The following is a 15,463-nucleotide window of genomic DNA, read 5'->3' as shown; positions in this document are numbered from 1 at the left end:
CCCTTCCAGCCCATTTCTTCTGCATTGCGTTCCACCATTCAGGTAGGTGGAACGCATATAGCTACCTGTCCCTTTAACTCTCATGACGTCATCACTAGGCGCCGCTCTGAGCGGCTATTTCAATCGCCAGTTTCCACTCACAAGGTGTTCGTGCAAACCGCTTGTTATACAGCCTTGTCTGACGCTGCCGAAGCCTCCAGCTATTTCCCCAGTATCTGGATAGACCGGAGTCTCGCTACTTGATCCTGTATCTCGCTACTGATCCTGTATCTCGCTACCTGATCCTTATCTCATTACCGGACCCCTCATCTCTCTAAACCAACTAGTGATAAGTACCCCACAGGGGATTCCTTCCTATCAACTTACACTATCTACTCTTGCATACTAAAGACTGTTGCTATCTATGCACTACTATTCTATCATCTGCACTGTTACATAGATTGCTAGCTCTTGAGTCTACTACCATCTATATCCTTGCACTGAGTTAGCAATTCCTGTACACTTCATCTGCTGTCCCCTACCACCTGTTATTTGTACATGATTGCTAACCTATCTGCATACTATCTATCACCATCTGCTAACACTCCTGAACATTACTATTGAGTGCCTATCATTGCTATCACTACTCACGCCTGTCCTTTCAGCACATCACCTCTATACTATCGTATACAACCTATCACTCCAGGAACATCTTATCTGAGTGCCTGTATATTTGCATGCTGAGGCAGGCTGGGCCACAATGATGAGTCTGGAGAGTTGGTGTCACGTACCTGATCCGAAGCCGGAGTGTAGAGAGGGCTCCCCCTTGCGGCTAGGTGCAGAGCACCCCTGGAAGTGGGACAGGGAGTGCTGTGCCCGAAGTTGCACGGGTTGCCGGTTGGGATGACCAGATGGTAGCAGGAACAAAGCTTGTTGTAAAGTTCCAAGCAGGTCCGGAACACTTTGGCAAGCCAGGCAGTAGCAGGATGCAAACAGGAACAGACTGGGAGTATGCTGTAGAGAAGTCAAGAGCCAAGCCGAGGTCAAGTATAGGAGCAGACAGCAGGAAACCAGGAGTAAGCCAAGGGGTCAGGAGCCAGGAGAAACAACGTCAGACAGTCCGGGTCGGCAACAGGGAATCACGATCAGCAGGTTACAAGGCACAGGGAACACGGGAGGCTGTTGATCATCCAGCAACTTGTTGTTGAGATTGCTGGCTTTAAATAGGCCGTTTAGCGCCAAGCGCCATTACGCACTTGCGTATGCGCGTGCGCATTGGCGCACGCACATTTCGGACTGCGTTCGCCCGTGATTGGGCGCGCATGCGCGTTCGCGCCAATGCGCGAATTCGCTGATTAGCAATGACGTTGGTAGTGCCCTGACAGTGCCCCCCCCCGAGGGGCAGCCTCCGGATGCCCAAGTAAGATCGTTTTTCAGGGAATCTGTTGAAGAACACTCGCAGGAGTCTGGGAGCGTGTATGTTCTTCGCCGGTTCCCACGAACTCTCCTCAGGTGCATAGCCTTTCCATTTTATCAGGTACTGAACCTGCCTTCCTCTTTTCCGGCAATCCAAGATGGATTCAATCTCGTACTCAGTTTCTCCATCTACCGTAACAGGAGGTGGAGGCAAGTCATCTCTTCCAGGAAAAGGGCCAGGATTTGCAGGCTTTAGCAGGGAGACGTGGAAGACTGGGTGAATCCTGTATGTGCTTGGAAGACAAAGTTCAAAAGCCACGGGATTGATCATCCTTTTGATCGAAAAGGGGCCAATGAACTTCGGACCCAGCTTTCTGGATGGGCAGGACAACTTAAGGTTTACTGTGGAGAGCCACACTTTGTCTCCTACCTTCAGAGCTGGACTGTCCTTCTTCCTCTTGTCATAGAATTCCTTGTAATCCATTTGTGCTTTTTGCAAAGTTTCCTGTAAGAGTAGGAAGTTTTCTTGTATAAGGGCTACCCTGTCCTGGACGGCAGGTACCGTAGCTTCGGGCATAGGTGTAGGCAGAGATGATGGGTGGAATCCGTAGTTCGCCCAGAATGGAGATTGACGAGTGGAGGCATGGATGGAGTTGTTATAAGCGAATTCCGCACATGGCAGTAAGACTGCCCAGTTGTCCTGGGAAAAGGTAGAAAAGCAGCGGAGGTATTGCTCCAATGTCTGGTTAGTTCTTTCAGTTTGGCCATTAGTTTGAGGGTGGTAAGCTGAAGACAAGCAGACCTGGATGTTTAAGACCTTACAGAGCGCCCTCCAGAATTTGGAGGTAAATTGTACCCCACGATCGGACACGATACTGCCGGGTAGACCATGTAGCCTTAGGATCTCTTTCACAAAAGTGTGTGCCGTGTCCATGGCCGAAGGAGTACCTATCATGGGCAAGAAGTGGGCCATTTTTGATAGGCGATCCACCACCACCATGATTGTGGAGAATCTGTCTGAAGAGGGTAGATCTACTATGAAGTCCATAGACATTTCCCATGGCCGACTTGGGACAGGAAGTGGTCTTAGTAGACCCCAGGCTTGGACGTGGCTGCCCTTGTTACGAAGGCAGATTGTACAGGAGCTCACGTAATTCTGACAGTCCTGCCTTAAGTTTGGCCACCAATAGGCTCGTTGGATTAGTTCCAGAGTTTTGCGGACCCCGAAGTGGCCAGCTAGTTGGTGATCGTGGCATGCTTTAAAGACTGCGAGTCTGGTTTCCTGAGGTACAAAGATCTTGTCCTTGTGCCAAAAAAGTTTTCCTCGTTTCTCGAGTGAAGGGATCTCAGGAACAAAACATTGAGCAGAGGCTGATTCCAGGGTAGACCTAAGGTCTGGTTGCATTAGAAGAAAATTTTGGGAGGACAGGATAGTGCTGGGGGTGGTATCCACAGGGGTTTCAGGGAACATCCGTGAGAGAGCGTCCGCCTTCCCGTTCTTGGAGCCCGGACGGTACGTGAGATGAAAATTGAATCTTGAGAAAAATAATGCCCATCTGGCTTGTCGAGGTCTCAAACGTTTGGCCGATCTGAGATATTCAAGATTTTTGTGGTCAGTGAATATCATTATCGGATGTGCTGCACCTTCTAACAGATACCGCCATTCTTCAAAAGCAGCCTTAATGGCCAACAGTTCCCGATCACCCACATCGTAATTCCTTTCAGGTTGGCTGAGCTTCCGGGAAAAAAAAGCAACTGGGTGAAGCATCGCCTTGGGTCCTTGGCGTTGGGAGAGAACTGCTCCTGTGGCCACTTCTGAAGCATCGACTTCTAGGACGTAAGGCAAGGCTGGATCTGGATGTTGTAACACAGGGGCACAGGTAAACAGGGCTTTGAGCTTGTCAAATGCCATCTGAGCTGCTGAGGACCATTGAAAACGGGTGTGTTGCCGGGTCATTTGGGTAATAGGAGCAATAATGCGAGAAAAGTCTTTGATAAACCTCCGGTAGAAGTTTGCAAAACCCACAAACCTTTGGATGCCTTTCTTGTCTGTGGGAGCAGGCCACTCCAGGATGGCAGATACTTTTTGAGGATCCATTGCCACTCCATCTGTTGAGATGATCAAGCCCAGAAATTGTATAGACGATTTTTCGAATTCGCACTTTTCTGATTTTGCATAAAGTCCGTGTTTCCTTAGAGTAGCCAGTACCTTCTTTACATGCATTCTGTGCAGTTCCAGGGTGGCAGAAAAAATAAGGATATCATCCAAGTAAACAATGAGAAAGTTGTCCAAAAATTCTCTGAAGATATCATTCACTAGGTGTTGAAAAGTGGCCGGGGCATTGCACAGCCCGAAGGGCATGACAAGGTATTCGTAGTGCCCGAAGCGGGTTCGAAAGGCAGTTTTCCACTCGTCGCCCTCGCGGATCCGTACCAGGTTGTAGGCTCCTCGCAAGTCTAGTTTAGTAAAAACTCGGGCGGTACGGAACCTTTGAAAGAGTTCGGGAACGAGGGGAAGAGGGTACCGATTTTTAATGGTAATTTTATTTAGGTCCCTGTAATCCACACATGGCCTGAGAGTGTGATCCTTCTTCTCCACGAAGAAGATCCCAGCTCCTGCCGGGGAAGAAGAAGGACGAATAAATCCTTTCTTGAGGTTCTCATCAATATATTGACGTAAGGCTTCAAGCTCTGTTTCAGAAAGTGGAAAGATACGCCCAAAGGGAATTTCTGCACCGGGCAACAGTTCAATTGGGCAGTCATAGGGACGGTGAGGTGGTAGTGCGTCCGCTTTTTTCTTGTCAAAGACATCCAGAAAGTCGTGATAAACTGAAGGGACCTCTTGGCTGGCATTAGAGACAGGTTGGATGGAGAGACAGCTTGTAGACTGCGGGATTCCAGGTGGCATACAGTGTTGGAGGCAGTACATTGATTTGAAGGAAACCTCCCCTTTGAGCCATTCTATCTGTGGGTTATGTGCCCGTAACCAAGGAATTCCCAAAATTATGGGAAACATGGGTGAAGGAAGGACATCAAAGTGAAGGAATTCCTGATGGTTGGGGCCAGTTGTGGAAAGGATAGGTAGGGTTTCCTGAGTAATGGGCCCTGATCTGGGCGTGGTGCCATCTGCAAGGTGGATCTCTAGTTTATGGCCTTTAGTCTGAAGCGGGATATGAAGGGCCTTTGCTAGAGAGATATCCAGGAAGCAACTGCAAGCTCCGGAGTCAATGATGGCGGGCAGCTTGACTTCCCCTTCCGAAACCTGTAAAGACACAGAGAGGACTAGGTGAGTTGGGGAAGGACCCGGAATCTGGAGATGCATGTAGCTGGGAGAAGGAGCCTTACTTGGTCTCACCGGGCAGTTGCGAAGAAAGTGTCCATCTCCTCCACAGTAAAGGCACAGGTTTGCTTGCCGGCGACGAAGTCGTTCAGCAGGAGTTAAAGCTGCGCAGACCGCCCCAATCTGCATCGGTTCATCAGGGGGAATCGGACTGGCAGCCGTGGGCAGCGGTGCCGGAGTAGGCGGAACTTTGGGCAGCATCCAAGATGGCTGAAATAATTGTGCACGTTCCGACCGACGCTCCCGTAAACGTCTGTCCAGCTGAATAGAAAGCTGAATGAGACCTTCCAATGTGGTGGGGGTCTCAATTCTTGCGAGTTCATCCTTAAGGGTCTCGGAAAGGCCTAGCCGATACTGATATTTGAGGGCGGCCTCATTCCAACCCGTGTCTGCAGCCCACCTACGAAAGTCCACGGTATAGTCCTCCACAGGGCGTCGGCCTTGCTGTAACTTGTGGAGGGTAGCTTCGGCAGTGGCCGTGCGTTGCGGGTCATCATACAATTGACCCATAGAAGCAAAGAAAACGTCTATAGAGTTCAATACAGGGTCTTTCTGTTCCAACAGATGGTGGGCCCATGATTGGGGTTCATCGGATAATAAGGAAATAACAAACCCCACTTTAACTGTCTCTGAGGCAAAAGTTCTAGGCTGTAGAGCCAGATATAGCAGGCAAGCGTTTTTAAATGACTTGAATTTCTTGCGGTCACCAGAGAAACGTTCCGGAGTGGGTACCCTCGGCTCAGGGGGAGGAGCCATCATAGCAGGTGCTGAGGGTCCTGAAGCTGAAGGAGCGGAGGCGGAGACTGCAGCGGATGGACCAGGGGTTGCCGGCAAAGATGGTGCTGACAGGTTCTGGAGGCGACCTTCTATCTGGAAGTAACCATCTTGGAGGTTCTTAACCGCTTGGGTCAATGCTGTAACTTGTTGACATAAATCTTCCAACGGGGAGACACCTCTCTCGGCTTCTGTCATGGCTGGATGATACTGTCACGTACCTGATCCGAAGCCGGAGTGTAGAGAGGGCTCCCCCTTGCGGCTAGGTGCAGAGCACCCCTGGAAGTGGGACAGGGAGTGCTGTGCCCGAAGTTGCACGGGTTGCCGGTTGGGATGACCAGATGGTAGCAGGAACAAAGCTTGTTGTAAAGTTCCAAGCAGGTCCGGAACACTTTGGCAAGCCAGGCAGTAGCAGGATGCAAACAGGAACAGACTGGGAGTATGCTGTAGAGAAGTCAAGAGCCAAGCCGAGGTCAAGTATAGGAGCAGACAGCAGGAAACCAGGAGTAAGCCAAGGGGTCAGGAGCCAGGAGAAACAACGTCAGACAGTCCGGGTCGGCAACAGGGAATCACGATCAGCAGGTTACAAGGCACAGGGAACACGGGAGGCTGTTGATCATCCAGCAACTTGTTGTTGAGATTGCTGGCTTTAAATAGGCCGTTTAGCGCCAAGCGCCATTACGCACTTGCGTATGCGCGTGCGCATTGGCGCACGCACATTTCGGACTGCGTTCGCCCGTGATTGGGCGCGCATGCGCGTTCGCGCCAATGCGCGAATTCGCTGATTAGCAATGACGTTGGTAGTGCCCTGACAGTTGGATATGGTGATTCAACACATCTCTACACGACTACTGAGTGGAAATTCTGCAGCTGCAAATCCAGTTCACTAAACAAACGCCGGAGCGTGTAACGTTCATGCGTTTTTGTTTGCGGATGGATTTACAGCTGCAGAATTATTACACTCAGTAGCCTTGTAGAGAATCTGTTGAACAACATATCCAACTCTCAGGACTTCATCACCGTGTACAGTCTGTTATATACTATATATATATTAATAGATGTTTAATGGAGGGATAGAGTATATGAGGATATATAGATGAGAGACAGGCTATTGTATGGTGAGCACTAGAAGTAGTATAGGAGAGTTGCAGGTGATGGTAAGCAGATAGGTTCTGATGTCAAGTATAGTGCAGATGGTAAGAGGACACAGATGGAGTATACTTTAGACAGAGTAACCTAGTGCAAGGATAGTTCAAGGTAGTCCCAAGAGCTAACAGTCTTATGCAGATGATAGTGAATAGATAGATACAGATAGTCTTGGTAATTGCAGTAGATGACAGTAGGAGATTGGTTAGTAAGAATCCCCTGCGGGGTACTTATCACTTAGATAGGTTAGGAATAACAGTGTCCATTGGAGAGGGGTGATCCCGTAGCGGGATACGGATCACCAGCGAGGTTTCTGGCTTTAGTTCAGCAAGGAAGGTATGTCAGCAGCTCCGACTTCTCAGGCGTAGGTGCGATGAACATGTGGGTTTGAACGAGCGATGAGTGAGAGCAAACCGGCGATTGAAATAGCCGCTCATAGTGGCGCTCGGCAGTGATGTCATCGGTCTTAAAGGTGTATGCGTCCTTTGTTATACAAGATGGGACGCAAAGAGAGGAGAAATATAGGAACAAGGGTACCATAGGTACCGGAACATTACAGAGCGTTACATCGTGGTCAGCACAGAGAGGGGGAAACAGGAAGTGGCAGGATCAGTGAGATTTTTACAGTTTCCAGAGGGACATGTTAGACAGCACAAGCTCTGTGCTGTTTAACCTGCTATAAGGAAACAGGATCTCTATTTTTTTTCAGGGTAACAAACACTTTAACTTCCTCGCATCCGCGCTACAGCCTATATACGGCTGCAGCGCGGACTCACATTTTCGGGAGGCCGTCTTTATACGGCCTCCCAGTAACCCGCTCCCCGCGCGCTCCGGCAAGCGCGCATCGGGGAAAATCCCTTGGACACGGCCGATCACAGATCGTGGTGAATGGCCAATCACAGCGGCCATTCACCAAGTGATCGGACCGTCCAATGAGAGATGATCTCATATGTAAACATATGAGATCATCTCTCATCGCCGGCGCTCCTTCCTCACACAGAGCCTGCAGTGTGAGGAAGGAGGGAGAGCCGTCAGCCGCCGGGGACACACAGGAATGTAATCAGGGCACTGATCACCAGTGCCCTGATTACTAAAGGTAAAAAACATACACAAATTGCCCCCTCCATCAGTGCCCACAGTGCCCGCCATCAGTGCCCCCCATCAATGCCCACAATCAGTGCCCATAGTGCTGCCAGTCAGTGCCCATCAGTGCCTGCTCATCTAGGCACTGATGAGCACTGACTGGCAGCACTATGGGCACTGAGTGTGGGCATTGATGGTGCTGCCCATCAGGGCTGCCCATCAGTGCTCATCAGTGCCACCTGTCAGTGTCCATCAGTGCCATCCGCCAGTGCCCATCAGTGCTGCCTATCAGTGCCCATCAGTGCCGCCCGTCAGTGCCGCCTCTCAGTGCCCAGCAGTGCCACCTCTCAGTGCCCAGCAGTGCCACCTCTCAGTGCCCAGCAGTGCCGCCTATCAGTGCTCATCAGTGCCGCCTATCAGTGCTCATCAGTGCCGCCTATCAGTGCCGCCTATCAATGCCGCCTATCAGTGCTCATCAGTGCGGCATATTAGTACCTCCTCATCAGTGCCACCTCATCAGTGCCCATAAGTGCCACCTCAACAGTGCCCATCAGTGCAGCCTATCAGTGCCCATCAGTGCCGCCTCATCAGCGCACATCAGTGAAGGAGAAAAATTTATTTTCAAAATTTACTCGCAGAAAATAAGAAAAACTTTTTTTTTTTTTTCAAAATTTTCTGTCTTTATTCTTTTTTTTGTAAAAAATAAAAAACCCAGAGATGATTAAATACCACCAAAAGAAAGCTCTATTTGTGTGAAAAAAAATGATAAAAATTTCATATGGGTACAGTGTAGCATGACCGCGCAATTGTCATTCAAAGTGTGACAGCGCTGAAAGCTGAAAATTGGCCTGGATGGGAAGGGGGTGAAAGTGCACAGTAGGCAAGTGGTTAAGAAAGATGCAGATCTGAAGAGCAGCGTCTCTGTGCATAAACACTGGGATGTGTTTTATGGTCAGGAGGACCAAAAAGGCTCTAGTGTTCAGGAAGACTCTGAAGGGGTACTTGAAGCAGTAAAGCTGCCACAAGAGAGCCACGAAGCTGAATGTTATGTTTTTGCAGTGATGGTGAGAACCCCCTGCATGGAAATACATACTTATGTGAAGTTTTGATATTTGTTTAAATAAAAGTGGGCAGGAAAACCCTGAAAACTATATCTGGCGTTAAATAAACTCTCTGTTTTGGCACTAACCTTGAGAAAAATCCAGATGTGGATAACAAGTGTTTGGTAAGCTCAGCTGTTTAATAAAGATTGCCTGCAATGATTCAATAATTGTCCTACATTCAGGTCAGGCATATACTGTAGGTTTTAGGAAGGGGTACATCACTGTTACAACAAATTGAGTCCAAAAACCTAGTTTAATTCAGTACCAACAGTACTGTGACAATGTAGTCCAGTATTCAGTGCTACTGAGTGTCTCATACCATTTTCTCCTACATATCACATTTCTGTACATGCCATATCAGCAATTAAAGTGTTACTAAACCCAGGACCCTGCATTCACTATATCCGGTCTCCTACAGTACACAGAACATGGAAATGCAATTATTTTAGTAAATATAAACTGTTAAATACCTTTTCTCATCAGCAGTATATAGCAGTATAATAGAAATAAAGCTTGTAGGCTGAGTTTTTATTCTCCCTTGACTGTCTTATGAGGCTGCAGGACCCCTGACCCTCTGTCTGAACAGTGTTGATTGGCCCTGTGCTGATCACATGCACTCTTCCAAAAAAAAAAAAAAAAAGGTCTCTAGCAATACACACCAAATTGAGCATATGCAGAGTGCTCCTAAGGAACTGTACTAACAGGAGATGGATTGGAGGCAATGGAAGAAGGGGAGGATCAGAGAAGACAGGGTCAAACAGACTTTTTACAAATGTGGAGGATTGATCTCTTAGGTTCCACAGTGAGTACAACAAGCATGCTTTACTGCATATACAGACTGATTTTACTGTTGTGGGTTTAGACTTTAGTAACACTTTAATTCATATAGCACTGCTGTTTTGCACACTTACTACTAAGCACTTTACTACTAGTCACTGCCCAAAACGAGTAGAATCACCGGTGCTCAGGGAGTGCCTCTAATGAGCTCAAGAGATTTCTGTTTCCAGTAACAAAAAAAGTCATTGAAAAGTGCCAGGGACAGTTCAGTGCGACTATTGTAATTAATTAAAAAAAATGGGAACTGTTCAAAATATTTTCAGCAGCTCTTCTTAGGCTGCATTCACATGTCAGCGTTTGGATCGCGGGCAGAACCGCCGCGGTTCCGCCCGCGATCCGGAGATTATTGCAAATCGCGGGACGCCTAGCGTTGCCCGTTGATTTGCAATAGCCCCCCAAACGCCGAGCGATGTTGCCGCGATTTCCGCCTGCCGAATCGCGGCAACATCGCCCAAACAAAATCGCGGGACGCAATACGCTCCAAAGAAGTACAAGAGCTTCTTTGGAGCGTATTGCGTCCCGCGATTTTGTTTGCGCGATGTTGCCGCGATTCGGCAGGCGGAAATCGCGGCAACATCGCTTGGCGTTTGGGGGGCTATTGCAAATCAACGGGCAACGCTAGGCGTCCCGCGATTTGCAATAAATCTCCGGATCGCGGGCGGAACCGCGGCGGCTCTGCCCGCGATCCAAACGCTGACATGTGAACAGAGCCTTAAAGACATAGACATTTGTTTGGCAATACTGTAAATATTCAAACTCTTGGAAAGAAGAAACATTGATAAAATGTAGTAAACCATTGCAGATGCAGACAACACTGATTGGAATGGAATCATGCTTTGATGCAGTACTGTGACTAGTTTATGCACACTCTTTGACTTGTTTCCAGTGTTTCTGAAAATTACTTTAGCATGGTGACTGCTGGCCTCTTCTAGAGTCATACCTTACCTAGAGATACCCTGGCAGGTACAGCTCTTCTGTCTATCCAGAACGACACCCAAGATAGCATCACCATCAGCATTGCTGGGAAGTAGGACTGAAGCACAAAGAAGAAAATGTGCCGTCTAAGGATGAAGTTGATAAAAAGTCTGTTGTACCAGCCTGGCAAACAAGTAACAAAATGGAAATAAATTAAAGATATTTGATTTGATGTTTGTTTACTTTATTTTCACACTTTAACTTGACTTTTGTCATTATCTTCAAAACTGTCTTAAAAAGGATTGGTTTGCATTAGCCATAACTACCAATCAGAATAAAATGTATTAGAAAAGAATGATATAACCAATAGCATAGGATAATCCAAACAGTCTGTCCTGCTTATTTCAACTACTTTTGAGTTGTATAACGTATTGCTGAAAGCTTGAAGTTTAAACTATATCCTTTGTTGGCTATCTTAGGCCCCGTTCACACTGGGGCGACGCTACTTCCCGGGGCGACCTCCGAGGTCGCAGCGCGCTGCTCGCACCGCGACCTCGGAAGCGGCCGGCACGGACTTCATAACATTGAAGTCTATGCAGGTCGCTCCGGGTCGCCCCAAAGAAGCTCCGGACCCTTTTTCTAAGTCGGAGCGACTTGTGTCGCTCCTATTAGAACGGGTTCATAGCTTCTCAATGCAAGGCGACCTACGGCGACCTGTCAGGCGACCAGGTCGCCTGACAGGTCGCCCCAGTGTGAACGGGGGCTTAAGTTAATAAAGCTGCAAGCTTTCAGGATCACTTAGATGCTTTCTCCAAACTTTATCTAATTGGCCAGGACATCCCAAAAATGTGTATCTTTTGTCGCATGTTAGCCAATAAAGGATGTGACATAAACTTTAAACTTTATGCATTAAACAATGGCTAACACTATACAATACTTTACTACTGGTATATTGTATCAAGTTTATATACACTATATTACCAAAATAATTGTGACTCCTGCTTTTACACGCATGTATGGCATCCCAGTCTTATTCTGTAGGGTTCAATATTGAGTTGGCCCATACTTTACAGCTATAACAGCTTCAACTTATCTGGGAAGGCTGTCCACAAGGTTTAGGAGTGTGTCTATTGAAATGTTTGACCATTCTTCCAGAAGCGCATTTGTGAGGTTAGGCACTGATATTGACAAGAAGACCTGGCTTGCAGTCTGCGCTCTAATTCATCCCAAAGGTGCTAGTCAAGTTCCTATACCCCAAACTCACTCATCCATGTCTTTCTGGACCTTGCTTTGTGCACTGGTCCAATTCATTTGGTGGAGGGGGATTATTGCGTGGTATTGTTTTTCAGGGGTTGGGTTGGCCCCTTAGTTCCAGTGAAGAAAACTCTTAAGGCATCAGCATACCAAGACATTTTGGACAATTTCAGGCTCCCAACTTTGTGGCAATAATTTGGGGATGACCCCTTCCTGTTCCTACAAGACTGTGCATCAGTGCACAAAGCAAGGTCCATAAAGACATGGATGATTTGGTTTGAGGTGGAGGAACTTGACTAGCCTGCACAGAGTCCTGACCTCAACACGATAGAACACCTTTGGAATAAATTAGAGCAGAGACTGCGAGCCAGGCCTTCTCGCCCACATCAATGCCTGACCTCACGAATGCATTTCTCAATATTGAACCCTACAGACTAAGACTGGGATGCCACTAAAGTTCATGTGCGAAAGACAGACGTCCAAATACTTTCAGCAATATAGTGTGTGTATATGTATATATATGTGTATATATATATATATATATATATATATATATATATATATATATATATGTGTGTGTGTGTGTGTATATATATATATATATATATATATATATATATATATATATATACTGTATATATATGTGTATATGTGTATGTATGTATATGTGTATGTATGTATATATGTATATATATATATATATATATATATATATATATATATATATATAAAATTGTTCAGGTAATGTTATACAATATCAGAGTAAAGTCAATTTTGCTATTTACAACTATATTAGCAGCTGTTCATACAGATATGCCAAGACACTCAGGATTGTTACAGGGGCTGAGAAGATGGCTTTTGGTCAAAAGTGCATGAAAAGTTATTGGTACTGGTCAGGGCTGTCTTTAACACAGGGCAAAAGGGGCAGCTGCCCTGGGCCCAGTCACTGTTGTAGGGTCCAAGACAGCTTCCCCTTGAGCCTGCACAGTTCTCAAATAGTTGATGGGCCCAAAAGAGCCCAAGAAAATGTTAGCTATGGGTCCAATCAATTTTAAAGACATCCCTGGTCCTGGTGCAGTTTAAGCTGAACTTTTCTTCTATTCTGACTAAAAGTGCTGGCTTGTGATGTGGTCCCTGACTACTAAATTCAGTGCATAAGCTCTGCCTCCAATATCGGTGTTCTTGGCCATGTTCACCAGCTGGCCCCTATCCAATAAGAGCTCCTTGCCGCCCAATAAAGCACTCTCAATGGAGAGGGTGTTGAGGGGTAACAGCGGTTTACTTCTTCAGAGAAGCTAAGGAATCCATAGCAAAATAAACATAATCTCAGGCAAGGCACAGAATAGGCTTTTTTGGATAAGTAAATAATTGGAGACATCTCAGGCAGCAATTTTAGCTTAAGACTGATGGAATGTTGGTATACGCATAGTCGAGAAGTGTCACCTATTTTATTCTTCTTGCCATTTGATCTAGGAATTTTTGGAACTGTTCAGACAGATGATGGAAGTCACAGGATCTAAATAAACAATATTTATCAATGATTACCTGTGCTACTGTATAATGCCAGTCCACTAGAAGCACTGAACTCTTCAATGAAAAACTGGGATAGAGCAATGTGTTCATCAGTTTTCAGAGACTCATTTCCATGCTTCCAATACAGCATTAGGTCATCTTCATTATAGGCATCTGGTTGAAATCAAAAGACGAATGACAATTCTGAAAATAACTTTTTAGAAGCAAAAGCTTCTGGATGGCTTACAGTAATTGAAATATAAACTAACATTAACTCTGCCACACTACTAATTCATGGAAATAAGGAAGCCTTCCATTTTATATTCACATTGCCATTGTTAGGTCTGCAGAGATGAGCCGTTGGTTTGGGTGGGTTCTGCAATAGCTACCTCTATTTCTATCATTACACTGCCTCCTGCACCAACCAGCCCATCTTCTCTGTCCCATTCACTGATAAAGGATCAAACACTTGTCAGCTCTCATGTGGAATGTAATAGGCTCAGAGTTGTAAATCATGGAACAGTCCAATCTGTGAATACGTGAAAAAATCTATTTTCTCTATCGTTCATCGACAGACGCAGCTCTGCTTAATCATAGACTATAGGTTTGTGCTCCTCCTACTATGGATAGGCACTAGTTTGAAAAAAGGGTTGTTCACGCTTTAAGGAGCTGTCCCAGCAAGCATAACCCCTTAGGCTCTGCTGTACTCAAACAGTTTGTACTGCCTAGTGAGAGGGATAGGACCTAGTTCCCTGCTGGAACTTCGGTCTTAGCTGTAACAGGGAAAGATTGTCAGCAGTACCCCTTGGAGGTTTCCTCTCAGGGAAGATCTGTTGTTTCAAGAATCCAATCTTCCATCCTGCTTTATAGTCGCTGGCTTTAACGGCATGGCCGTTGAAAGTCAGGTGTCGAGAGATAGGGGTCTCTCTGAGTCTGTAATACCCACTCTCTTGAATGCTAGGAAGTCGACTTCTCGAAAGATTTATCATCGCATTGTGGAAATCGTATGTTTCAAATTGCGAATCGCTGAAAGTGCACCCTTGCTTGCTTTCTATCGCCAGGGTTTTGGCTTTTCTACAGAAAGGGGTTGAACAGCGGTTGGCCTTGGGTACTATCAAAGGCCAAGTTTCAGCTTTGGCTATCTATTTTCAACGCCTATTAGCCACGCACGCCCTTATTCGGACGTTTATTCAAGGCGTGCGCCATTTGGCACCTCTGCGGCTATCCTGTTACAGCCATGGGATCTCAATTTGGCGCTGTCTGTTTTTCAAAAGCCCCCTTTTGAGAAAATATGGGAGATTTCGCTGCTTGCTTTGTCTCAGAAGGTTGCCTTCTTGGTGGCAATCACTTCTGCCTGCAGAGTATCTCAATTGGAGGCATTGTCTTGCCGCTCTCCTTATCTGGTGGCTCACAGAGATAAGGTGGTACTTCGACCTAATCAGTCGTTCCTTCCTAAGGCGGTTTCTGATTTTCATTTAAATGAAGACATTGTACTGCCTTCCCTTTGGCCTAAACCTCAGCATCCTAAGGAGTATGCTTTACATTCTTTGGATGTGGTTCAGGCTATCAGGGTTTACTTAGAGACCACTATGTCCTTTAGAAAATCGGATGCTCTTTTTGTCCTTACAGATGGACCTCGTAAGGGATTGGCTGCGTCTGCTGCAACCTTTTCCAGATGGATCAGACAGACGGTGGTACAGGCCTATTCACTGAAGGGTCAGATTCCTCTTTTTCCAGTGCAGGTGCTACAAGTTTGCAAGGTGGCAACTTGGTTGTCTGTGCATACCGTTACAAAATTCTACAAGGTAGATGTGCTGGCATCAGTGGATGCTTCTTTTGGTCGCTAGGTTTCGCAGGCTGCATTATAAGAGGGAACCCCCTTTTTTTGGTTTCTCTTTGAGGGTTCGTTGTTTCCGGGGGGAGCTCCTGTTGTTTCTGGTTGAGCTCTGTTTTACCTGGTTGGCTATGTTTTGCCATTGGGGCATTCAGGTTTTTAGTTCCTGTCTTATTCCAACCCCTCATGTTTTTACTACTTTGGGACATCCCTATAGTCTATGATTAAGCAGAGCTGCATCTGTCGATGAACGATAGAGAAAACTGGATT

The 15,463-nt window shown here is 46.6% G+C and overlaps 1 protein-coding gene across 1 annotated transcript in view; it reads right to left on the bottom strand.

The window, feature by feature from the left end:
• Positions 1 to 15,463, bottom strand: part of GABRR3 (gamma-aminobutyric acid type A receptor subunit rho3) — a gene marked incomplete at its 3' end in the record, with an annotated part of 124,714 nt that overhangs the window by 19,055 nt on the left and 90,196 nt on the right. Inside the window, exons 6-7 of the mRNA XM_082247197.1 lie at positions 13,393 to 13,533; positions 10,624 to 10,776 (exon numbers count right to left, since the gene is read on the bottom strand). Of these exons, the coding sequence (XP_082103323.1) occupies positions 10,624 to 10,776; positions 13,393 to 13,533 (294 nt within the window). The remainder of the gene's footprint in view (positions 1 to 10,623; positions 10,777 to 13,392; positions 13,534 to 15,463) is intronic.

The sequence above is a fragment of the Pelophylax lessonae genome (assembly GCF_965119305.1).
Source record: "Pelophylax lessonae genome assembly, chromosome: 2".
NCBI lineage: Eukaryota > Metazoa > Chordata > Amphibia > Anura > Ranidae > Pelophylax > Pelophylax lessonae.
The sequence above is the reverse complement of the archived record's forward strand: the minus strand, read 5'-3'. Positions and strand labels throughout refer to the sequence as shown.